The 25,261-nt window shown below is 32.0% G+C and overlaps 2 protein-coding genes across 3 annotated transcripts; both read left to right on the forward strand.

The window, feature by feature from the left end:
• The first annotated feature begins 15,148 nt into the window (after window positions 1-15,148).
• LOC107490349 (LEAF RUST 10 DISEASE-RESISTANCE LOCUS RECEPTOR-LIKE PROTEIN KINASE-like 2.5) lies at window positions 15,149-20,004 on the forward strand. Its single transcript, XM_021143101.2, has 3 exons — window positions 15,149-16,146; window positions 17,548-17,592; window positions 18,797-20,004. The coding sequence occupies exons 1-3, from the start codon at window positions 15,351-15,353 to the stop codon at window positions 19,876-19,878; spliced, it is 1,923 nt and encodes a 640-aa protein (XP_020998760.1). The 5' UTR covers window positions 15,149-15,350; the 3' UTR covers window positions 19,879-20,004.
• Window positions 20,005-21,224: 1,220 nt separating this feature from the next.
• LOC107490348 (LEAF RUST 10 DISEASE-RESISTANCE LOCUS RECEPTOR-LIKE PROTEIN KINASE-like 2.5) lies at window positions 21,225-24,858 on the forward strand. 2 transcript variants are annotated; one of them, XM_021143956.2, is made up of 4 exons: window positions 21,225-22,229; window positions 22,540-22,572; window positions 22,676-22,861; window positions 23,363-24,858. In XM_021143956.2, the coding sequence occupies exons 1-4, from the start codon at window positions 21,689-21,691 to the stop codon at window positions 24,481-24,483; spliced, it is 1,881 nt and encodes a 626-aa protein (XP_020999615.2). In that variant the 5' UTR covers window positions 21,225-21,688; the 3' UTR covers window positions 24,484-24,858. The 2 variants fall into 2 exon arrangements, with proteins under 2 accessions (XP_020999615.2, XP_052118242.1); XM_052262282.1 differs by having other exon boundaries at window positions 22,540-22,566.
• The last annotated feature ends 403 nt before the right edge of the window (window positions 24,859-25,261 follow it).

A 25,261-nucleotide genomic window follows, 5' to 3' on the forward strand; every position in this document is an offset into this window, starting at 1 on the left:
GTGGTAAAGGCTAATTTTCTTTTCTAAGTAAGACAACTTTTTTATTATTATTATTTTTCTTTTCACAAAAGAAAAGAAGAGAAGTAAGAAAAAAATGGAGAAGACCCTAGTTATCCTCTTTTAGTGAAATTCACAAGAGGAGGACAAAAGATTAAGTAAAACAATTTATTTTTAGAAAGATGGATTAGACCGATTCTAATCTTAGCATTATTATAATATTATAATACATATGTATACTACACACAAATCTTATCCTATAACATTCTTTGAAAACAAGGTTATGTTCGTAGTAGAATTTTTATGTGGCGTTTCTCATATTTTTTTGGGTTTGTCCGTCACAGTTCAGTAATATTTTAAATTTTGAATTCAAAATAAATTTGGAAAAAAAATTCATTCCCATTATTTACGTTCTCTCTGTATTAGATGTCTCACCTTTTCTCTCTTCATACTCTTCTTTGATCTTTTTTCTTCTTCTTCAATACCTTCTTTTTTTTCACTTCATCTTTTCCGTTCACTTCAATTCCTCTTCTTATTCTTCTTATGGTTCTAATCTAAGTTGGAAGTGGATATTATAGACTTTGTGATAGAGCGGATGTGGAGGATTTTACGCTGTTCGTGATGGCTCCAAGCTTCAGGAGATTTGTCGTTGTTGAGGCAACCCAATCTGGGGTGGTTGATTTATGGCAGTGGTTGTGGTGGTTGCTATTTTAGTGGTGGATGATGGTATAGTTTTGGTGGTGGTCGCAGCTACTGCAAGGGATGTCGTCTTCGTCACTGATGCTGTGGTGATGGATACAAAGGATAAAGCAGCGGGAGAATCCAGGTCGGTAAATGAAGTCCTCTATGGCCGAGATATGGGAATCCAACACTCTAACATTGAAAGGAAGATCTTGAAACTGATATTAAAAAGGTATTTTAATATCTATGTAAAATTTTAATGTTTTTTTCTTTTTTTTTGGTCAATTATTACAAAAGATTGAATGTTTCACCTTTCACTCATTTAAACTACAAAGCATTCTAAAATTGTTACATCTTACATCCTCCAAGAGATAAATTTAAATTCTCAAAAAATTACAGTGGAATAATTGAACCATGAAAGCAATAAATTGATTTTTTTTTATTTTCAATTACATTTGATGTGTATAATGATGACCATTTATCCTTTAATATTTTAACAGCAATCTTGATTTATGAAAATTGAAATCTGAATCCCTACACATTCATTTTTTCTTTTATGAAAATATCAATATAGCCCACCTGTTAATTTTTATAGATATTGGGTAAATTACATTGCTTTCTAATATTTGATGAGAAATTTGACTATGATTTTTTTTATTTTTTCTCCTATATAATTAGTTATTAAAACATTGAGCTTTGCTGCATTGAGTACTTTTTGTGTTCTGCATTTGTTGGAATCCTTTTTTCAATTTTATTGTTGTTTGAACCGTTATTGAGGTTTCTTTTGAGGTCAGTAACTGTTTGTGGATTGTGTTGATGGTGAATTGGGATGTCTTTGATGATGGGTTGAGTTACAATGGTGCTCTATTATTTTTGTTGCAGGCACAATAATAACTATTCAATTTGGTTTCTTCGACATTTTGAATTGAATGAAACAGTTCAAATTGGGTGCCAAAGAGGTTAGTTTCTTTTTCTTTTCTTTTGTTTCTTCTGTTTGATTTAATCCTTTTAATGAACCTTGGCAATGTGTTCTGTGTCTGTGTTGCTGCTCCTCTGTTTCCTTTTCTGGATCATAATCAATTCCAGATCTTATTTTTGTAGTGTTTCTCATTGGAATTTGACAATTTTTGCCTTTTCTTTTTTGTGATTTTTTCATTCTGCTTAACACATTGTCCTTGCATTTTCATTTATGTGAGCTATTTATGTATGTATAATCAAAATTTATGTTTAGTTGCTGTGCCATCATTTCAAAAGAATGATATAAACTTACCTAGAAACCCTTATTTTAGTTTATCACTGTAGTGTGGCCTAAGGTATGATTTTTTCTTTTTTCCTCTTTTTCTTTTTCTTTCATAAATTTATCACAGTTTTACAGTCAAAAAGAAAAAGAGGAAAAAATCATACCTCTTGGTAAATGAAATTAAAGTCAAATAAATAAATACTCATTGATTACAATGTATCTCACCATATTTCCAAATATGAATCAATATTGGTAAATGAAATTAAGGTCAAATAATGTCCATTGGATATATTAACTGACCCAATGTAGCATACCACCACACAAACTCTTTTTCATTGAAACAACAAACAAATAAATAATTTAAACAAAAAAAATCAAAACACATTCACTGTTTATTTCCCATGATAATAAATTCATCAAGAGCATCAAAATTAGTATTCTAAAATTCAAACACGAGTAAAACTCCCATGTAATGAACATTTGCTTCACTTCCATTTTCACATCACTGCAACATCGAGAAACAGTAAAACAACGAGGGAACCGAAAGAATGAACCTTATCACATAAGAACAGAAAAATAGTGAGGGAATAAATACGTACTTGGTAGTGTTTGTGGAGATCGTTAAGCGCCAATTGTGGGAGAGACAGCGACGATTGAAGGAGGAGAGAGAGAGAGAGAGAGAGAGAGAGAGAGATACAACAAAGACAGTGGCAGGGTTCGCGAGAGAGAATGACCGCCAAGGGAGGGCGCGCCGATGGAGGGTACGCCGACGGAGGCAGCATCGATGGAGGGTTGCGAGAGAGGATGCGAGAGTTGCGAATCCGAGGAGGAGGCTTGCAATAGAGGGTGCAAGGATTGTGATAGAGAAGAGGGTTGCAAAAGAGGGTGTGATAGAGGGCTGGGAGAGAAAGCTACAAAGATTCTCAGTGATGAATGTTCTCAGTGATAAAGGGTTCTCAGTGATGAATTTTTAGAGATAAAGGTGTTCGAGGGTTCTTACATACAGCATGAGTGAAAGGGTTCTCACTTCTCAGTAGGGTTATCTTCTGAAAACAAAAAGTTAAAGCATTTGGAGAAAAAATTGGTAGAAAATTATTTTTTTTTGTGGGAACTCTATTGCTTTTCTCTTTTAGAGTGCCCAAAAAATTAGAGGATATGGGCACACTTTAAAAATGTGACAGTAGGAAAAAAACTAGCTCCTTTGGCCACGCTTTTGAAGCGTGGAAAAAAAGCGTGGCCAAATCACGAATCAGTCGCCACCCTTATAAAAGCGTGCTTGTTTTCCTCTATGGCCACGCTTTAAACCGTGACAAGAAAAAGTATGGTCAAATCTTTGATCAATTGCCTTTCTCGTAAAAGCTTAGTCGTTGACCACTTTTGGCTACGCTTTTAAAGCATGGCAAAAAAAAAGTGTGCCGGCAGGCTTTTTTTCTTGTAGTATCTACTTTGATTCGAGGTTGTTCTTTTTCAAATTTCAACTTCCACAGATTCAGAAGTTACCTATTTTGCTTATAATACTTAAGAAGAAATTTCTTAGTTCATTGACACATAAGAGAAAACGTCAAGTAGCATAATAATGCATTTTTAAATTATATATGGTCTTATATTCATCATCAAAACTTATTTTGAGACGTTTTAGAGCTAACACTTTCTTCTTAAGATCTATGAGTCATTCTAGTTTGCTCATGTAGATTGTTATTCTCTCTAACTCACCAAGTCAGAATACTATTTTAATTATATCAAGTTGTTTGAGGTCTAGATCAAACGTAATTATAGTAGCTAACAAGACTTGAATAAAACTATGCTATACAATAAGAGAGAATATTTCATGAAGTCAATACCTTCGTTCTAAGTATTATCTTTTGCCATTAGTGTTTCCTTGAACTGCTAGGAGATTCAATACCATAAATTCTTTTCTTTCTTTTGAAGAACAACTTGCATTCAATCTCTCTTTTTCCCTTAAAAGTTCGATTAGCTCCCCATCTGATTATTGTGAAGAGATTCAATATCCTCATATATTGTAGCTAGCGATTGCTTTGACTCCGTTCTATTAATTGCTTCATGATATGAAGATGGTTTATCTCCTGCCACATCGTCTGTCATGACTAGTGCAAATGCTATAAGATTTATTTCCTGCCACATATGCCTTTGAGATTTCTAAATTTGCTTCTTCATTCTAGTTTCTTTACTAGCATTTTCGTCATCAGATTCATCTTATTATTCTATTTCAAGATGAACAATACATAAAATACTAGATTAATTTTCTTTTCCTTACTTTATCTTTCCATCTTCAATTTCTAATTGCACTTACTTCTAGACAACGTAACTTGTATCCACCTTATTTATTTTAAATTCTTGTTTTGAGTTTATTGTTGCTACTACCTTATAAAAAATGACATCTTTACTGGTAATAATCTCATAAAAATCTACCTTTTTTTTTTATCACACTTGTGTCTATGGCCTTTCACCCCCTATAAATTTCTTTCTAGTTTTCTTACACTACAAGAAAAATATTGAATATCGTCAAATTTATAGATGAAAATTACCAGCGGATTTAGCGATGGATTTTTTGACGGTTACGAGTGGAAATTTTTCTCTCAAATAAGTTACTATCGGATTAGAAATTCCGTAACTAAATCCGATTGTAAAAAGAGGCACACAAAATTCTTTTATTAGCGCCAAATTTAGCGTCGGATTTTTATCACAGTTTTACAGTCAAAAAGAAAAAAAAGGAAAAAATCATACCTCTTAGGCCACACTACAGTGATAAACTAAAATAAGGGTTTCTAGGTAAGTTTATATCATTCTTTTGAAATGATGGCACAGCAACTAAACATGAATTTTGATTATACATACATAAATAGCTTACATAAATGAAAATACAAGAACAATGTGTTAAGCAAAATAAAAAAATCACAAAGAAGAAAAGACAAAAATTGTCAAATTCCAATGAGAAATACTACAAAAATAAGATCTGGAATTGATTATGATCCAGAAAAGGAAACAGAGGAGCAGCAACACAGACACAAAACACATTGCCAAGGTTCATTAAAGGGATTAAATCAAACAGAAGAAACAAAAGAAAAGAAAAAGAAACTAACCTCTTTGGCACCCAATTTGAACTGTTTCATTCAATTCAAAATGTCGAAAAAATCAAATTGAATAGTTATTATTGTGCCTGCAACAAAAATAACAGAGCACCATTGTAATTCAACCCATCATCAAAGACATCCCAATTCACCATCATCGCAATCCACAAACAGTTACTGACCTCGAAAGAAACCTCAATAACGGCTAAAACAACAACAAAATTGAAAAAAGGATTCCAACAAATACAGAACACAAAACGTACTTAATGCAGCAAAGCTCAATGTTTTAATAACTAATTAAATAGAAGAAAAAATAAAAAAAATCATAGTCAAATTTCTCATCAAATATTAGAAAGCAACGGAATTTACCCCATATCTATAAAAATTAACAGAGGGCCATATTGATATTTTCATGAAAGAAAAAATGAATGTGTAGGGATTCAGATTTCAATTTTCATAAATCAAGATTACTGTTAAAATATTAAAGGATAAATGGTCATCATTATTGACATCAAATGTAATTGAAAATAAAAGAAATCAATTTATTGCTTTCATGGTTCAATTATTCCACTGTGATTTTTTGAGAATTTGAATTTATCTCTTGGAGGGTGTAAGGTGTAACAATCTCAGAATGCTTTATAGTTTAAATGAGTGAAAGGTGAAACATTCAATCTTTTGCAATAATTGACCAAAAAAAAAGAAAAAAAACATTAAAATTTTACATAGATAATAAAATACCTTTTTAATATGAGTTTCAAGATCTTCCTTTCAATGTTAGAGTGTTGGATTCCCATATCTCGGCCATAGAGGACTTCATTTACCGACCTGGATTCTCCCGCCGCTTTATCCTCTGTATCCATCACCACAGCATCAGCGACGAAGACGACATCCCTTGCAGTGGCTGCGACCACCACCAAAACCATACCATCATCCACCACCAAAATAGCAACCACCGCAACCACTGCCATAAATCAACCACCCCAGATTAGGTTGCCTCAACAACGAGAAATCTCCTGAAGCTTGGAACCATCATGAACAGCGTAAAATCCCCCACATCCGCTCTATCACAAACTCTATAATATCCACTTCCAACTTAGATTAGAACCATAAGAAAAATAAGAAGAGGAATTGAAGTGAACGGAAAAGATGAAGTGAAAAAAGAGAAGGTATTAAAGAAGAAGAAAAAAGATTAAAGAAGAGTATGAAGAGAGAAAAGGGGAGACAGCTAATAGAGAGAGAACGTAAATAATGGGAATGAATTTTTTCTCCAAATTTATTTTGAATTCAAAATTTAAAATGGTGAATGCTATGGTGCCTTTGATATTGTGCCTAACTTACTAAAAAAGACAAATAGATAATATTTAATAAATTTTAAATATTTTACTTTTTGTTTTAAATATTTTATTTTTTACTTTTAAAAGAAACTTAGGCAATTTAGGCACCATAATAAAAGGCACCATAAAACTCACTATTTAAAATATCCCTGAACTGTGGCGGACAAACCCAGAACAATATGAGAAACGCCACGTAGGAATTCCACTATGAGCATAACCTTGTTTTCAAGGAATGTTATAGGATGGCTAAAAGCCCGTTAGTGAAACGCATAAGCAAGAAATTGTTACTTCTTGTAAATGTGATTTTGAATACAAAATCACTTCTACGTTTGTTAAACAAAAAATTAACCCAACAAAAACGTGCTTTTTCTCTTTGGATGAGTTTGCCAAACACACTATATATCGTTGTTGTGCTCTCTGCTTTCATAATCTCATTGCATGTTCTCTTTGTGGCGGCGACTCAATACTTTTCAGCGATCTGCTCTCTTCCGTCGCTTCCTCCTTCGTATACATCACTACATCATTGAAAATTACCACGAACTCCACCGCACCTACTGCGACCACCACCGTCATAGCATGGTCCACCACCGTAGCAGTCGCCATCTCATCCACCGCCGCAACCCTACCACCAGCGATAGCGTTGCCTCCACTGCGATGACTCCCCTAAAGGTTGGACCCATCAGGTACAATAACATTTTCTATCTTGGTGCATACACTAACTCTATAATCTATACTTCCGACTTAAATTAGGAACAATAAGAATTATAAGAAGAAGACGAATAAGAACTACTGAAAAAGAAGAAGATATACAAAAACAGAATTAGTGAACGAAAAAAAAAAAGAAAAGAAACTGAAGATGAAGAAGTAGAAGTTAAGAACCAAAAAAGAGGAGGAAGAGATAAAAATGAAAACAGAGAATGGAGAGAATTCCTTTTTTAATTTTAACTTTGTATTCAAATTTTAAAATTTTAGGTGTGTGTACATGTAAATTGTAAAGCAAGCTGAGAAAGGAAATAAAATATCAAATACGATCATAAAAAGTATGGTGTAATGAAATTGGTTTGATGTTGGAGTGTAATATAAATGTCATGATGATTAAAGGCAATGAAATTTTGGTGGATAAATAGTCATAAAAAATCTGGTGTAATGAAATTGGTTTGATATAGGAATGTAATATAAAATGTGATGATGATTAAAGGCATTGAAATTTTGGTAGATGAATATGTATAATAGAAATTGAGAATAAACTTGATAGATGACACGTAGGAATTCCACTATGAGAATAACTTTCTTTTCAATGTATGTTATAGGATAGATTTCAAGGATTATATATATATACATACAACTATTCATTGTAGATAACTCATTTCACAAACCATGAAATGATTAATTATTTGGATATATCTGTTTGAGTTCAGCTTTATAATAACTTGCGTGTAATGTTAACCAAATGGGGTAATATAATAATGAACTTAAGCAACAAATAATTATTGGTTAGAAATTGTGAAATGCAATCATAACTTCCTATCCAAACGTGTAGGAGGTTCTGTAAAGGATAAATGGTCATCATTATACACATCAAATGTAATTGAAAATAAAAAAAGATCAATTTATTACTTTGATGGTTCAATTATTCCACTGTGATTTTTTTAGAATTTGAATTTATCTCTTGGAGGGTGCAAGGTGTAACAATCTCAGAATGCTTTATAGTTTAAATGAGTGAAAGGTGAAACATTCAATCTTTTGCAATAATTGACCAAAAAAAAACATTAAAAATTTACATAGATAATAAAATACCTTTTTAATATCAGTTTCAAGATCTTCCTTTCAATGGTAGAGTGTTGGAATCCCATATTTCGGCCATAGAGAACTTCATTTACCGACCTGGATTCTCCCGCTGCTTTGTCCTCTGTATCCATCACCACAGCATCAGCAACGAAGACGACATCCCTTGCAGTGGCTGCGACCACCACCAAAACCATACCATCATCCACCACCAAAATAGCAACCTCCGCAACCACCGCTTCATCAATTCTAGGCCTACATGCTTCAAATGGATTCCACCTGGCTGATACCTACAGCATCACAGCATTTCATTTACTCATCATAATTTTTAAATTATTCAGGTTATTTAAATTAAGACCGCTTTAAACAACTTTCTCTAATTCAACGCAGGGGATTAAAAATTACCAATACATGAAAAAAACCGTTTAATTTTAAAACTTAATTCATGTTTAGTCAGAAGAAAAGTAGAAACACTTCTAAGTGTATTGTTCATGATCCATCAACAGATATTCTAAACACAGTAGATTAATACAACATACATTTCTGTGTCGCGGACTGCTAGGAGGTTCAACAGCATTTTCCATTTTTGGTTTGTGACTAAGAATTATCCTGCAAAATATCACTTGTAAGAAAAAGGAAATTTTGGCTATGTTCATTGATACATTGCATACAGAACTGTGCAATTGGAAATTTACATGACCAAAATATACCAAACTTAAGTTTATCACAGTTTTACAATCAAAAAGAAAAAGAGGGAAAAATCATACCTCTTAGGCCACACTACAGTGATAAACTAAAATAAAGGTTTCTAGATAAATTTATATCATTCTTTTGAAATGATGGCACAGCAACTAAACATGAATTTTGATTATACATACATAAATAGCTCACATAAATGAAAATGCAAGGACAATGTGTTAAGCAGAATGAAAAAATCACAAAAAAGAAAAGACAAAAATTGTCAAATTCCAATGAGAAATACTACAAAAATAAGATTTGGAATTGATTATGATCCAGAAAAGGAAATAGAGGAGCAGCAACACAGACACAAAACACATTGTCAAGGTTCATTAAAAGGATTAAATCAAACAGAAGAAACAAAAGAAAAGAAAAAGAAAGATTGGCACCCAATTTGAACTGTTTCATTCAATTCAAAATGTCGAAGAAATCAAATTGAATAGTTATTATTGTGCCTGCAACAAAAATAACAGAGCACCATTGTAACTCAACCCATCATCAAAGATATCCCAATTCACCATCATCGCAATCCACAAACAGTTACTGACCTCGAAAGAAACCTCAATAACGGCTAAAACAACAACAAAATTAAAAAAGGATTCCAACAAATGCAGAACACAAAACGTACTCAATATAGCAAAGCTCAATGTTTTAATAACTAATTATATAGGAGAAAAAATAAAAAAAATCATAGTCAATTTTCTCATCAAATATTAGAAAGCAATGTAATTTACCCAATATCTATAAAAATTAACAGGAGGGCCATATTGATATTTTCATAAAAGAAAAAATGAATGTGTAGGGATTCAGATTTCAATTTTCATAAATCAAGATTACTGTTAAAATATTAAAGGATAAATGGTCATCATTATACACATCAAATGTAATTTAAAATAAAAGAAATCAATTTATTGCTTTCGTGGTTCAATTATTCCATTGTAATTTTTTGAGAATTTGAATTTATCTCTTAGAGGGTGTAAGGTGTAACAATCTCAGAATGCTTTATAGTTTAAATGAGTGAAAGGTGAAACATTCAATCTTTTGCAATAATTTACAAAAAAAAAAAGAGAAAAAACCATTAAAATTTTACATAGATAATAAAATACCATTTTAATATCAGTTTCAAGATCTTCCTTTCAATGTTAGAGTGTTGGATTCTCATATCTCGGCCATAGAGGACTTCATTTACCGACCTGGATTCTCCCGCCGCTTTATCCTCTGTATCCATCACCACAACATCAGCGACGAAGACGACATCCCTTGCAGTGGCTGCGACCACCACCAAAACCATACCATCATTCACCACCAAAATAACAACCACCGCAACCACTGCCATAAATCAACCACTCCAGATTGGGTTGCCTCAACAACGACAAATCTCCTGAAGCTTGGAACCATCACGAACAGCGTAAAATCCTCCACATCCGCTCTATCACAAACTCTATAATATCCACTTCCAACTTAGATTAGAACCAGAAGAAGAATAAGAAGAGGAATTGAAGTGAACGGAAAAGATGAAGTGAAAAAAGAGGAGGTATTGAAGAAGAAGAAAAAAGATCAAAGAAGAGTATGAAGAGAGAAAAGGGGAGACAGCTAATAGAGAGAACGTAAATAATGGGAATGAATTTTTTCTCCAAATTTATTTTGAATTCAAAATTTAAAATGGTGAATGCTACGGTGCCTTTGATATTGTGCCTAACTAAAAAAGACAAATAGATAATATTTAATAAATTTTAAATATTTTACTTTTTATTTTAAATATTTTATTTTTTACTTTTAAAAAAAAATTAGGCAATTTAGACATCATAATAAAAGATACCATAAAACTCACTATTTAAAATATCAGTGAACTGTGACAGACAAACTCAGAACAATATGAGAAACGCCACGTAGAAATTCCACTATGAACATAACCTTGTTTTCAAGGAATGTTATAGGATTATAATGCATTTATTATAATTATATTTTTAATTTTTTTTTATAAATTCTTGCATTTTTTTAAAAAATAAAATATGTCATATAATAAATATTAAAAATTTATATTAAGTAATTAATTTAACCGTATCTTAATATTTTTTTTTTATACTTATCATACCTGTGCATCACACGGGCCCTTCACTAGTACATTCAATACTAAAGATTTTTATTTACTATATATATTGCAAAGTAAAAATTATTACCGTTAGGTAATGTCTTGAGTGTGTAAAGCAACTTAATTGGACTGCTTTTATTTTTTTCTGGTCTCGTGCATTAGGTCAAATTAATGTTGCCTAACTTCAGTTATATCTGTACTTCCGTCCCATCGAGCACCGACCACGTAAACCGTTAAATACACAATAGACCAAAAAGTAACGCGGTTCACATTGTGACAAGGTATTTTTTAATCGTTAAGATAGGTTAAATAATTAATTTTAAATTTAAAATATAAAAGTTAAATTTTTTTAAATATTTTAAAATTATTATAAAAAATAATTTAGATAAAAATTAAATATCAAACAAAAGACATTATAAAATTGGTCTTGTGATAACGTGATACAAAATCTTTTTTCATTTTTTTTATATGGGATATTATTTTGACAAAGTTGTTGGATAATTCATGTGAAAATAATAAAATTATATAGAGGTTAATTTTAATCAAGTGACAATATATAAAATTAGGAAAAATAACTATTTGTATCTATGAATTTTACGAATGCTGACAAAAATATCTATTAAAAAAAATTAACATTGTATCCATCAAAGATAGATTTCGTATGACAAAAGTATCTAAAATTATCCCATCATTATCTTCAACCCTTTCTCACTTCTTTTCCAAATCTCAAACACCTCCATTATCACCACCTTAACCACCTTTTTTCTCTGTTACTCCACCATCGCTACCATGACGACATTTCCATCTTTTGAGCCCATCTTTAAGAAACTTGATCACTGACACAACCTCTCCAACCGGATCCCTCTTCCCCTTTCTCTTCCCCACTTTTCCAAACCCCGTGTCATCTTCATCACGGACAACACCACGCACTTCCATTGCCAATTGGTTCAATTTGAGTATAGATAAAAACAAATAAATTATTAGTTACAGGAGATTTGTTCAACTTCGTTAATTATATAATAAATTTGTAATTTGTACTGTTGTAAATACATGGAGTTCATGAGCTTAAAGTGGACCTAGGAGGAGTTGAATCGCACCACAAGAAGAGACCTTGCGCGCTGAATTTCGGTTCAGTCTCGCTTCCGGAGCTTCTCCATCTTGTGGAGGCATTAGACGGGGTCTTGGCCGGAGAGATATTGCGGCATCTCTGTGCAATGGCGTTGCTAGAGCTTGAATCCGGTGGCTTTAAACTCTGAACTTGTCACTGTGCTAAAGTATAGGTGATCTGTGCATGGGCTTGAGGCGGCGCTGGAACTGCCGCGGAGTTTGGGTGGCTGCAGTTGAAGGTGGTAGCGTTGCGCGGGAACAGATGAATTGCCTGATTGCCTTATTGTCGTCTTTGTCATCGTCAGCATGAAAAGATGATGGCAATGGTGGTTAGTGGAGTAGTAGAGAATAGAGGGTGGTTAAGGTAGTGGCAACTGAGGTGTTTGAGATTTGGAAAATAAAAAAGGAAGGGTTGAAGATAATGGTAGGGATAATTTTAATAATTTTAGAGTTTGGGTGGCTGCAGTTGAAGGTGGTAGCGTTGCGCGGAAACGGATGGATTGCCTGATTGCCTTATTGTCGTCTTTGTCATCGTCAGCATGAAAAGATGATGGCAATAGTGGTTAGTGGAGTAGTAGAGAATAGAGGGTGGTTAAGGTAGTGGCAATTGAGGTGTTTGAGATTTGGAAAATAAAAAAGGAAGGGTTGAAGATAATGGTAGGGATAATTTTAGAATTTTATTAAAAAGTCAACATAAATTTAGGATTATGGTACTTTTGTCATACGGAATCCATCTTTGATGGATACGTTAGTTTCCTTCTTTAATAGATATTTTTGTCCGCGTTCGCAAAGTTCATGGATACAAATAGTTGTTTTCCATAAAATTATAATCTTTAGATGAGATTTAAATATTTAGATAAATTTTTAATAGATAAATTTAAACATTAATTATTTTTATTAATATAGTCATACAAATTAAATATTTATATAAAACTCTTTTAGATAATTTGTGTATAAAATTAATTTCAATTATTTAAATGAAAATATTTTTATATAAAAATAATTAAAAATTTATTATATATTATTAATTTTACAACCAAAATATGTCACATGTCATTTTTTCATTGTAATTATTGAAATCAAAATTTTTCTTTTTAAATTAAGAAATTCTTCCTTCCTCTTTACTAATTTTACAACCAAAATGTGCTACATATTATTTTTCTTATTGTAATTAAAATCAAATCTTTCACTCAAGAACTAAAGAATTCTTCCTTTCTCCCTATTAATTTTATAACCAAAATGTGCCACATGTCGCTCCCTTATTACAATTAAAATCAAATCATTCTCTTTAAAATTAAAGAGTTCTCCCCTCCTCCCTCTTTCTTTCTCTATCTCTCTCATTCCTTCAACCACCCTATCTCTTTTATATAACATTATCAATTATCAATGACTAATTATGAATTTGACAATCAAAATGTGCAACATGACATTTTTTAATTGTATTAAAATTAAAATTGAAATATTAAAATTGGAATATGCATATATTATGTATCATATTCATATATTAATATCTAATTTAATAACCAAATATGTCACATGACACTCTCTTATTAAAATTGAGAAAAAAATATTTTCCTCCAAAATTAATAAACTCCCTTTCTAAATTTTCTTATCCATCTCTCTTTATTTTTCTATTTCTCTCTACCATTTTCACTCTATATATAATTTATATTTTATATTAGTAATTTGACAAATCAAAATATGTCTGATATTTTTTATTACATTTAAAATAAAATTTTTCTTCAAATTTAACAAACTCTCACTCTCATTCTTCATCTTTATCTTTCTTTCTCTTTTCTCTATTTTTTCTACTTTTCTGTTCTATAAAAAATAAAATTAACAAAATAATATAATTTAAATAAAAAATATTATTATTATATACGTATTTTTTTAGTTTTTTATTTAATTTTAATTTTTCACTGCTTATCTTTCTAATTTATATTTTCATTTCTCTTATTTCAAATATTTATTACATATAATTTGGAGAGAATACTAATGTTATAACTAAAAATTAGAATCAAAATTTAATTGTTTAAAAAAATAATTGAATTAATTTTATAATTATCAATATAATTTTTTTATGCTAATATCTAATTATATTTTTATATACATAGAAAAAATATTATTTTTAAATAATAAGTATAAAATTAATTATTTCTATTTGTGTAATAGACTTAACACCCAGGGACGGATCCAGAAATGTTATTATGAGAGGCCAATAATATATATAATATTAAAACATCATGCAAAAAATTATATAATATAAGATGTATTACAAAAATATACTGATAGAGATTATATTTTAAGGTGCAAAACATATGTGTGTACTTTTTAGATTTTACTAACGAAGTGATTGATTCTTCGCATCATAAAATTCATTGATAATAGAATCTGTGTCAAAATTTTCAATAATTTTCTTTTCAATATAATTAAAAGACAATTAGCAAGAAATTCATCTTTCATTTTGTTTCTGAGTCATTGTTTACAATATTCATAGCAAAAAAAAATCTTTCAGTTATATTAGTTGAAATAAAGATAATTAATACCAAATGAATAAAGAAAGACGATCGTAAGAAGAAAAAGAATCCACTTTATGGGATTTGAAAAATTTTATTTAATTAATTAAAAAATATTAGTAATAATATCTATTTCATATATTTTTAATATTATTACTTATTTTTTAGATATTAAAAATAATTAGTATTCAGATTTGACTGAATTTTTATGTATACTAGACTAAATATTAAATGAATTTTTTAAAAAATTTAATCATATTTAATAAATTACTACTATTAATTTTTTCAAAAAAAGCCGGAAGAGAGGGCGAGGCCTCCACTCGCCCCTGTAAATCCGTCCCTGTTAACACTTAATTAAAGGTAAAAGACATAAGTTAAATTAGACTTTTTCATATAAAAATAATAACTAAAAATTTTATTATTTGATTTTTTATCTACAGAAATCTTAATTTTTTTAGCTAAAGACTTTTATCAATTTATAATTTTTTTTATAAAAAATAATTTAATTTTGTAAATCTTTTGTGTCATGAATAATTTATTTTATTAGAATCAAATGAACCGTAATTTTAAAAAATTTATATTTTTTGTTATTACGGATAAAAATACTAGTCGTCGAATAATTTAATATATTTAATTAGGTTGTTTATAATTGTATTCACAGCAAAGCATCTACCAAACAATTCTACCTTTTCTTCAGGACGCCGTGAATGATACGGTGTATAGATCAATATTTATGCATGTGAAGGGCCCTTTGCCCAAAAAAGAAATGGAATGGATAATCATATCGATATCCATATGCATATCCCCGTAAGGAGCATGATATTTTTGGTGTTGCTAATAAACAGTTTGACACCATCGCTTTCTCAACAACCACTTTCCAACCGCTACTTCCTTTGCAAGAAACAGCTGTACAACTGCGGAACCATTTCCAACATATCCTATCCTTTCTGGGGAGTAGACCGGCCGCGGTACTGCGGCGGTGGCGACCAATTCAACCTCACCTGCGAGCTTGGAACTGGCCAGTTCGCTTCCATTCAAATCGCCTCACAGAAATTCCAGGTGATCCATATTGATAGCGTACAGAACAAGATGAGAATGATACCCATGCCACCAATCGTGAAACACGAATTTTGTTCCATGAAACGCGACTTCAACCTGAGTAGCCCCTCCTTCTGGTACTCGGAAACTGTCCAGAACATCACCATATTCTACGATTGTCCCGCTGGATTTTCCAACTTCACGTGTCCGTCCTCATCAAATCATCGGAACAAAAAGAATAATAATGTTGTGTTCTATGAGGGTGTGGAAGAGCAGGTGTTGAAAGAGCACCCGGAGCTGAAGGAATGCGGGCGTAGTTTGCGTGTGGCAACTGATGAGGGTGCTCTGCACCCTAATGTTACAGTTGATAATCAAATCATTGAAGCCCTGAATTGGGGTTTCCATGTGAACTATAGTTTCCCAGAAGAATGCAAGAGATGCATGAGGAGTGAGGGAGTTTGTGGAAGCAATAATGCTTACCCAGACGGATCTAACGCTGCCCTCTCTTGTTATCTTCCACGTGGCGCAAGTATGTGATCCTTTCCCTCATCCCATCCCCAGAAGGTGTCATATAAATTTGTCTCTAAAATTTCGGAACCTAATTCTTTTAACTAAATTTTACACTATTATTTTAGTACATTAGTATGTGTGTCTTTTATATATATTATAATAGATAAATTTTTTCATACTGTAAAAAAATAAGTATATATATTATTTATATATACAAAAGTAGTTTTGTGGTAATTTACAATTATCTTTATATAAAATTAATATTTAAAAATGGTTAGATAATTTGATAAGTTTGATATATTATTATCTAACCATTTTTAAGTATCAAATTTACATAAAAATAAGTACATATAAATTTTTACTTATATATTAAGGTAATTTTTATATTGAAATAATATTTTTATGAGTAATAATTTTTTTGTTAACTTACTAGTTACAATTTGACAATTATTAGGCCAAGTATTTCTTGTTATACATAATATTTTTAAATATATTATGTCACTAATATTAAATTATATTTTTAAAAAATTCAAACAATAGCTCGCCAATTGACCCATTAACTTAGTGACCTATTTTTTGACCAAGTCCACTTGATCCCAATCTATAACTATGCTTTCATTGATCAGGTCATAAAAATTGGAAAATAAATATTTTTGTTATAAATATGCACATGAATGAATAAAGAATTAATGAAATAAATATTAATATTAGTATAAAAAAGCTGAACTTTTTTTTTATCTGAATGCTTTTTCATAGACAACAATCTTCCCTTGGTGTATATTTCTCTCGTGTCCAAAATATATATGCCACAATACCTTGGTAAAAAAGACACACAAGGGAGAAAACACCGCAAAGGAGTATAGAAAACTAAAACTAAACCATAAATAACATAAAACAACAAATACTGCAAGTACCATAGAAAAGAAAGGGGAGAAGAGAGAAAGAAGAGAGAGAAAAGAGTGAAGGGAAGATCACTACGGCCTTGAGAGGTTGATGGCGGTCAGCTGGTCCCTCCAGACAGCTGTATGTGCTAAGGTTTCTTGTTCCCAGGTAGAAGAGAAAAAAGTGATGCAAGAGTTCAATAATAGGTAGTGAGGTCAAATATGAAGTTCCCCTGCTTAATAAAATTTTTTGAATCAAAGTGTCCTTATTTTTTATACAAATTTCTAGTTTTCCTTTTTTCTATCTCTCTCCATCTTAATTATTTTATTAAAAAAAGATAATTTTGATCATTGTTTATGTCGTTATGTGTTGTCCATTCTAAAAAATATGACAGAGGCATATTTAACTTTTGTCAACTATAGCTAAATGCAATACAGAGACACAACTATCTGCATTATCTTTGTGTCTCTCTGTCCGTAATATTTATTTAGGAACACAAACCAAACAAAACATTTGATACTAATGTTTACTTTTACAGTGGCAGGTAATCGTTGGCAATGGAAATTAAGGCATATCATAGTAGGTATGTTTTTCTCCCTTTTATTTAGTCTAATTCATGTAATACCAAGAACATCCCGCTATGTTATAATACTAGACAAGTAAGCTGATAACGGTTCCTCTTCTTTAGTTATTACCTTATTGGAAAGGTTTGGTAACAAAAAAAAATTAATCAGAAAAAGTTAATATTTATTTTATTTAGTATTTATTAATTGTTGTTATAATTAATGAATGTTAAATAAGATAAGTTTAGACTTTTTTATTTTGCCTCTCTAATATTATCATCAACTTATTATTTTTGACTAACAATTAGTTAGTAATATTTAAAAGTGTTAGATAAAAGTACAATATTAATCTAAAAATACTGACTAATATAAATTAAAATCGCTGGTCCTTAAATTTTTCTCTAATAAATATTTGATCTTATTAACAAATAATTGATGGCATTTTGGCACAAGAAAAATTAAAGGATACATTATTATTTTGGTTTTCAAAATTTTTTGGTCTCTAACCTTTCAAACATTCTATATCTAACCTAAAAAGTTTTAAATAAATTCCTTTAATGTTGTTCTACCATTAAATTTGTCACTAATAGTTAACGGAATTAGTGACGCATACGTTTAATGACATTACTAGTTAAGTCGTATCTTTTTCTATGTGTTAGAAAAACATGACCAAAACCGTCTTGTAATACTTTTTCTCTTCAATTTTCTTTTTGTCCCAAACTCCAAATCCTAACAATTTTTATATTAATGATCATTAGTAGATCGATTTTACTTACATACTGAAATCGAATGCTGTTAGATCTTTAATATACAAATTGTTTGTGTCAAATATAATGGTGGGATAACATTAAATCTGGTTAAAATTTTTTGAGATTGAAATAGGACATTTAAAAATTTTTAAAACGGAAATAGTATATTTGAAACGTCAAAAACCAAATTCTGATTTGGGCAAGCGTTGGAACCAAAATAATAATTGACCTAAAATTAAAAGATAAAATAGTTCTAGTGATATCTAAGCACTCATGTCTTTGCATGCATTTGAAAACGTCAACTTGCTAGTATATTTAAACACCTTTTTTGTTCTCAAATATGATTTGAATAGAAACAGCATGTTAGCTTTTTATTTTTCTCTTCTTCAGAGAATAGAGAACAAATTACTTTTTGTAAACTATAATCCAAATAACTGCAACTCTCACAGTTTTTCTCTTAATGTATTTCTAACAGGTTTTATAGCCATAGTGATTCCAGGATTAGTGTTGATATATATCTGTACAGTTTGTTGCTTAAGATACAAATCATCCAGCTGGGAAGAAGTATTTTGGTTCACAACGAAAAGTAACCAAGATATTGAAGCAATCCTAAAAAGTCATGGAGCACTAAGTCTCAAAAGATATAAATTCTGCGATGTGAAGAAAATGACTAGCTTCTTCAAAGTTAAACTTGGACAAGGTGGTTTTGGTACTGTATACAAAGGAAAGCTACTAAATGGTTCTGATGTGGCTGTAAAAATATTGAATCTCTCCAAAGGAAAGGATAAAGAATTTATCAATGAAGTAGCTAGCATTAGCAAAACATCTCACATAAATATTGTTACCCTTTTTGGGTTTTGCTTAGAAGGTAACAAAAGAGCACTTATTTATGAGTTTATGTCTAATGGTTCTCTTGATACATTTATTTACAAAAAGGGACATGATGAAGGCACTCCATCCTTGAATTGGGATCAGTTATATCAAATTGCAATAGGAATAGCTAAAGGGCTAGAGTATTTGCATAAAGAATGTAACATTCGAATTTTTCATTTTGACATAAAGCCGCATAATATTCTTTTGGATGAAAACTTTTGCCCTAAGATATCAGATTTTGGGCTAGCAAAACTCAGTCTTAGAAGTGATGACAGTGTCATTTCCATGTCCGATGCTAGAGGAACCATGGGATATGTGGCTCCAGAAATGTGGAATAAACATCTTGGTGGAATTTCTCATAGATCAGATGTTTATAGTTATGGAATGATGCTACTAGAAATTGTGGGCGGAAGAAAGAACATTCATGCAGAAGCAAATCACACAAGTGAGATATATTTTCCTTATTGGATACACAAAAGGCTTGAACAAGGCACTCAATTGGGCAATAACGAAAACATTGGCATTGCAGAAAATGATATTGTCAAAAGAATGACTATAGTGGGTTTATGGTGCATTCAAACGTTGCCAAATGATAGGCCATCAATAAGTAGAGTTATAGATATGTTGGAAGGCAGCATGGAATCTTTGGAACTTCCACCTAAACCAATTCTATCTGCTGCATGATCAGTAATAGTAGCAGCAGAATCTTTTACTATATTGTGAATTGACTTCATTTTTGTATTGTACTGCAAGTATATTATTTTTCCATGTATTAGAAGTTGAGACCATAAAGATATACAAGTGTTCCTATAAAACTCCCTTACTTTGTATTTTTCTGATACCAAGCACTCGCTGCAAAATCCAAAAGTGTCATGACAAGAATTATATCACCTAAACAACTAATACAATTAAGAGACATTATCTAACTCCATTATTACAATAGTAGGGAGAAACGAGGCCATTATTAGAGGTTATGCATATTATTAATCCCCTGTGCATAGTCTTATACTCTTATCCATGCATACCAGAATCGAAAGAGTGAGTTAGTTATTATAGATAACAGAATTAGAAGCAATAGAAGTATGTCCTCCAGCTGATATATATTGTTGAGTACATGCCATGCAGATTTTATTCTTTTTTTTCCTTCATTCTGTTATTACAAACTCTGTCTACCTCATTCTTGCAATGCAAGCAATTTGATTCTCTTCCACTCTTATTCACTCTCTCTTCTGATTGTTCAACTTCAATAGCCATCGTCACATTCCTTGAGAACTTTAACCTTAGCCCAAAAAGCCTCTGGAAACATAATTATAAAATTATGTTAATCATCCATGAATCAGGAAGCATTAAACGCACCGAAGATTAAATGGATCACCATCATAATTATATGCATATTTCTATTTCTTGTTATTAACCAATTTGCCACCATCCAATTATTGTAAACAATCCCGTCGAATTGGGATAAGAATTATGAAATTGGTATACGGATATAGCAAGAGATTTGGAGTATACCACTGGAATTTTGCATTTTAACATAAAACTACAGGACATTCTTTTGTATAAAAATAATAGTTGAATCAAAATTTTGGATTAAGATTAAAAATTATATTTCTTATAACTGATTTTGTATGAGCAAATCCACAAGATCAATTCTCATATAAAGTAAGAGATGGAGCAGCAGTATGAAAAGCAGTAAATAATTTCACAACTAGGTAGTTATTTATCGCTAAAACATAAAACTACGTAGCATTCTTTTGTATAAAAGTAAAAGTTGAATCAAAATTTTGGATTAAGATAAATATATATATTTCTTATCATTGATATTTTATCAGCGAATCCACAAGTTTAATTGTCATATAAAATAGGATATGGTACAGCAGCATGAAAAGCAGTAGTTGTAAAAAGATGAAAATGAGTGAAGAAAGAGAGAGGATAGGAAAGTAGGTTGTAGTTTCGGGGTTGACTGACTCTGCCTAATTGGTCGTTAAAAGATGCAGCCCATTTTGTTTCATGGGCGTGGTCAACACTCAACACCTCCCTGAACTGGAAAATGAAAAATGAGAGAGTGATGGGAACCGTGGCCATTATTTTCCTAAGAACTCAACACCATCAGACCTATAACTCGTGTTCTGATCTTAATGCTTCCTGCGTACACACTACTCTGCAAATAAATAAATAGTTGTAAGCTGTATCGAGTTGTTGAAGAATGGATTGGCACGTCCATAGTGAACTCTCTATGGTGGTTACATACATAGGGATCACCATATCTTTGTTGCTGATGGCCGCTTTGCCACCATCCCTTTCTCAATCACCAACTTCCAATAATTATCACTTCCTGTGTAGCCAGCCACTTAAGTGTGGCGCACTAGAAGTATAATACCCTTTCTGGGGGGGAAACCGACCCCGCCAGTGTGGCGGCGATGAAAATCTCCAGCTTACCTACTGCAAGGAGGAGAATGATGATGGATACGAAAAAAACCACGCTTACATTAACATGGGCTCACAACAATTCAGTGTGGAGAATGAGGATCCCCTAATTAACTATTACACGGTGAAATTGGTGCCCATTCCACGTGACGGAGAACCTGATCTTTGCTCTCTCAGTTTCGATTATTTTCTGAATGACACTCTATTCACCTATAACCAAACAGTGCACAACATCACCATATTCTATGATTGCAACTACTCCTCTATATATTCGGATAACCATAGCCTAGGGTGCGTTGGTAGCGGTGGTGGTGGTCATGTTGTGTATTATAATGGTACGGAAAAAGAGGTGCTGGCAAGTCATCAAGACCTCAAGAATTGCCGTCATCGTATCCAAGTAGCCGCTGAGGCTGTTTCCTTGAAGGGGGACGGAGGTGGTGAAGCTTCTGCTCTGTATTTCGGTAAAGGTGTGTCGGTGAACTACACTTATTCTCAAGATTGTAAGAGATGCGTGGACAGTGGAGGAAGTTGCGGGAGCAACGATACGCATCCATTTACCTGCTATTGCCCTGATGGATCTAACGACCTCCAATGTCCTCATCGTAACAGTACGTCTTAACTGTCCCCACTTATCTTTTTGCTTCAATACTTCACTTTCCTACGCTAGTTATGGCCTTTCCAGTTTCATCCTTTATTTTACTAAGTTCTGATCATTTTTTTGTAGTTTCCTTAGCAAGTGTTCTTCTTTTCACCTTCCTCATATTCACATTCTTATGGCTAATGCTTCTTTCTTTCTTCATATAACATTTGGTAAAAGCACACACTCAAACTTTAACGATTATGTTTGCTGGCTTTACATTAAACTTGTTAACTGTTTAAGGTAAAACTCATCTTTGTTTTCAATGTCAACCCTTGCAGGAAATCATTTGAGATGGATAGTTATAGGTACAGGTAATCCATCCGGCCTCCTGTGATATTTTGTGTTGTGTTTGTTTCATTATTGAATACCTACGAAAAACACATATTAGCTGAAAGTTTATGTGCATCTTCTTAGTGGCTACTGTTGTGGTTGGAGTGCTAGCCCTTGCCATGGCCATGGCCATCTATTTCTATCAAAGGCGAAAGAAGACTACTTACGGAATGTCTTCTGATCGATCATCTTTCAAAGACACTGAGAAGAGAAGTCAATACTTTGGACCGCAGCTTCACTGTTCTCTTGTTGTCGCATGGCACTACGCTAGTTAAGTCGCCAGTTATTTAATTATTTTTTTCCTAAGGTCACCAAGTTTATGTTATAACCTCGAGAAATGTTTAGTAACAACACTTCTTGTTTTGTTTTTAGCCTTATTTTTGAACCAACACTAGTTCACTCTCTCTTGTTTTTCCCTAAACGTGTTGGTCCTTAGCGTTCCTCATAACCTTAATTGATGGTAAATTGGGTACAAGGAAGGATACTTGTACTACTTTCTGGTATTAGTATAGCTCCTTGACAGCCTTAATTTCTGTTAATCACACAACATGGTCATGTGAGATCAAACAGCTCCCCTTGAAGCTTCTTACGGGTGTGATTACACACGGCCCTTTCTGTCAATTACATTCCAACCATCATAACTTTCTTAGGAAAGATCCCAGAAGCATAGCACATAGTTTGGTTCTGTTTCTCTCTAGAACATTTATAGAAAATCAAATCATGTTAAATGTTTCTTAACCACTAATTCTCTAAAACTACTACTTGTATCAGGTTCAGGTGTAACAGTTGCAGTAATTACAGTTTTCAGACTGTTGGCTACTTGTTTAGCGCCAAAATCATTGAAGATAAAGAGTAACCAACAGATTGAGACCTTCTTGAAAAATCATGGAGTCTTAACTCTGAAGAGATATAAATTTTCGGATGTGAAGAAAATGACCAACTCTTTCAAAGATAAATTAGGACAAGGCGGTTTTGGTGCTGTATACAAGGGAAAGTTATCCAATGGTTTTGATGTGGCTGTCAAAATATTGAATCCATCCAAAGGAAATGGTGAAGAATTTATTAACGAGGTAGCTAGCATTAGTAGAACTTCTCATGTTAATGTTGTCACTCTTCTTGGATTTTGTTTTGAAGGTCATAAGAAAGTTCTCATCTATGAGTTTATGTCCAATGGTTCCCTTGACAATTTTATTTACAAAAAGGACCCTAAGAGTACTCCACTCTTGAGTTGGGATAATTTGTATCAAATTTCCATAGGGATTGCTAGAGGATTGGAGTATTTGCATAGAGGATGCAACATTCGAATTTTACATTTTGACATAAAACCACATAATATTCTTTTGGACGAAAACTTTTGTCCCAAAATATCAGATTTTGGGCTAGCAAAGCTTTGTCCTAGAAAAGAAAGTCATATTTCAATGTCTGAAACTAGAGGAACAATAGGGTACATAGCTCCAGAAGTGTCAAATAGACATTTCGGTAGAGTTTCATATAAATCTGATGTTTATAGCTATGGAATGATGCTTCTAGAAATGGTAGGAATGAAGGAGAAGAACATAACTGCAGAACCAAGTCAATCAAGCGAGATGTACTTCCCTGATTGGATATACAAAAGGCTTGAGCAAGGCAGTCAATTAGGACCAGATGATGATGGGGAGGTGATCATAGAGGAAAATGATGTGGTTAAGAAAATGACAGTGGTAGGTTTATGGTGCATTCAACCAATTCCAGATGATAGACCAACAATGAGCAAAGTTGTAGAAATGTTGGAAGGCAGCATGAATTTCCTGGAATTGCCTCCTAGGCCTGTTCTGTCTTCTCAGATAAGGTTGGTGATAGAATCTTCTACTATTGTATCGTCATTGACAGAATCTTCTTCTATTGTAAGTTAAGTTCATTGCATCGTGCCCCATAAGTTGTCTATATGTACCAATTACAAATCGGTAGTTGTGTTTCACTGATAAGTAATTAAATCTATTGCCTTGAGGAGGAAAGATATTTTTGAAACATTTTCTGTTTTCATGTTAAGTGGTACCTATAATTTATTGTAAGTATGCATTGAGATCGGAGATTCTAAAATGTACGTAATTGATCAAGCAATAGACGCCAATAGTTAAAACATGCGAACGAAAGTGTGGTGATTGCTGATTACCTTTGCAATACAAATAAAGAGTGCTGCTAAACTTTGATGGGAAAGACCATACATGATTTCCTAAGAATATCGATACTAGAAGGTGCTCAAGGTTTTTGTTTGTTTCAACAAAGAATTGCCATTTTCCAAATACGATAACGACTAACGAGTGCATATTTACAGAGAAGATTAGATTTTATTGGAAGAAAATTTGTTTCTCTTTATATATATATATATATATATATATATAAACCTTGGGATATGTGTAGTGAAAGCATATGGAGAACACAACATATGACAGGTAACGTTTCAACTCATAAAAAGAATTTAATTTTGATGTATTGTTTACTGTATAAAACTGTTTTATACATGTATCCAATCACATAACGCCACATCAATAAAAATAACTATCTTTTATATTAACAGCATTGTAATTGCACAATTATGTATAAAACGTTTTACACTATTACTACATCAAAATTACACTCTTCATAAAAATTAATCAAATAATACCGGCATCTTATGTGTAGTATTTTATT

This window comes from Arachis duranensis, chromosome 5, assembly GCF_000817695.3.
Source record: "Arachis duranensis cultivar V14167 chromosome 5, aradu.V14167.gnm2.J7QH, whole genome shotgun sequence".
In the NCBI taxonomy this organism is placed as follows: domain Eukaryota; kingdom Viridiplantae; phylum Streptophyta; class Magnoliopsida; order Fabales; family Fabaceae; genus Arachis; species Arachis duranensis.

Coding starts and splice junctions, on each gene's coding strand:
- LOC107490349 (XM_021143101.2), top strand. CDS start 15,351: ATGGATAATCATATCGATATCCATATGCATATCCCCGTAAGGAGCATG. Junction 16,147..17,547: donor TTATCTTCCACGTGGCGCAA/GTATGTGATCCT, acceptor TTACTTTTACAG/TGGCAGGTAATCGTTGGCAA. Junction 17,593..18,796: donor ATTAAGGCATATCATAGTAG/GTATGTTTTTCT, acceptor TATTTCTAACAG/GTTTTATAGCCATAGTGATT.
- LOC107490348 (XM_021143956.2), top strand. CDS start 21,689: ATGGGCTCACAACAATTCAGTGTGGAGAATGAGGATCCCCTAATTAAC. Junction 22,230..22,539: donor CCAATGTCCTCATCGTAACA/GTACGTCTTAAC, acceptor CAACCCTTGCAG/GAAATCATTTGAGATGGATA. Junction 22,573..22,675: donor ATGGATAGTTATAGGTACAG/GTAATCCATCCG, acceptor GCATCTTCTTAG/TGGCTACTGTTGTGGTTGGA.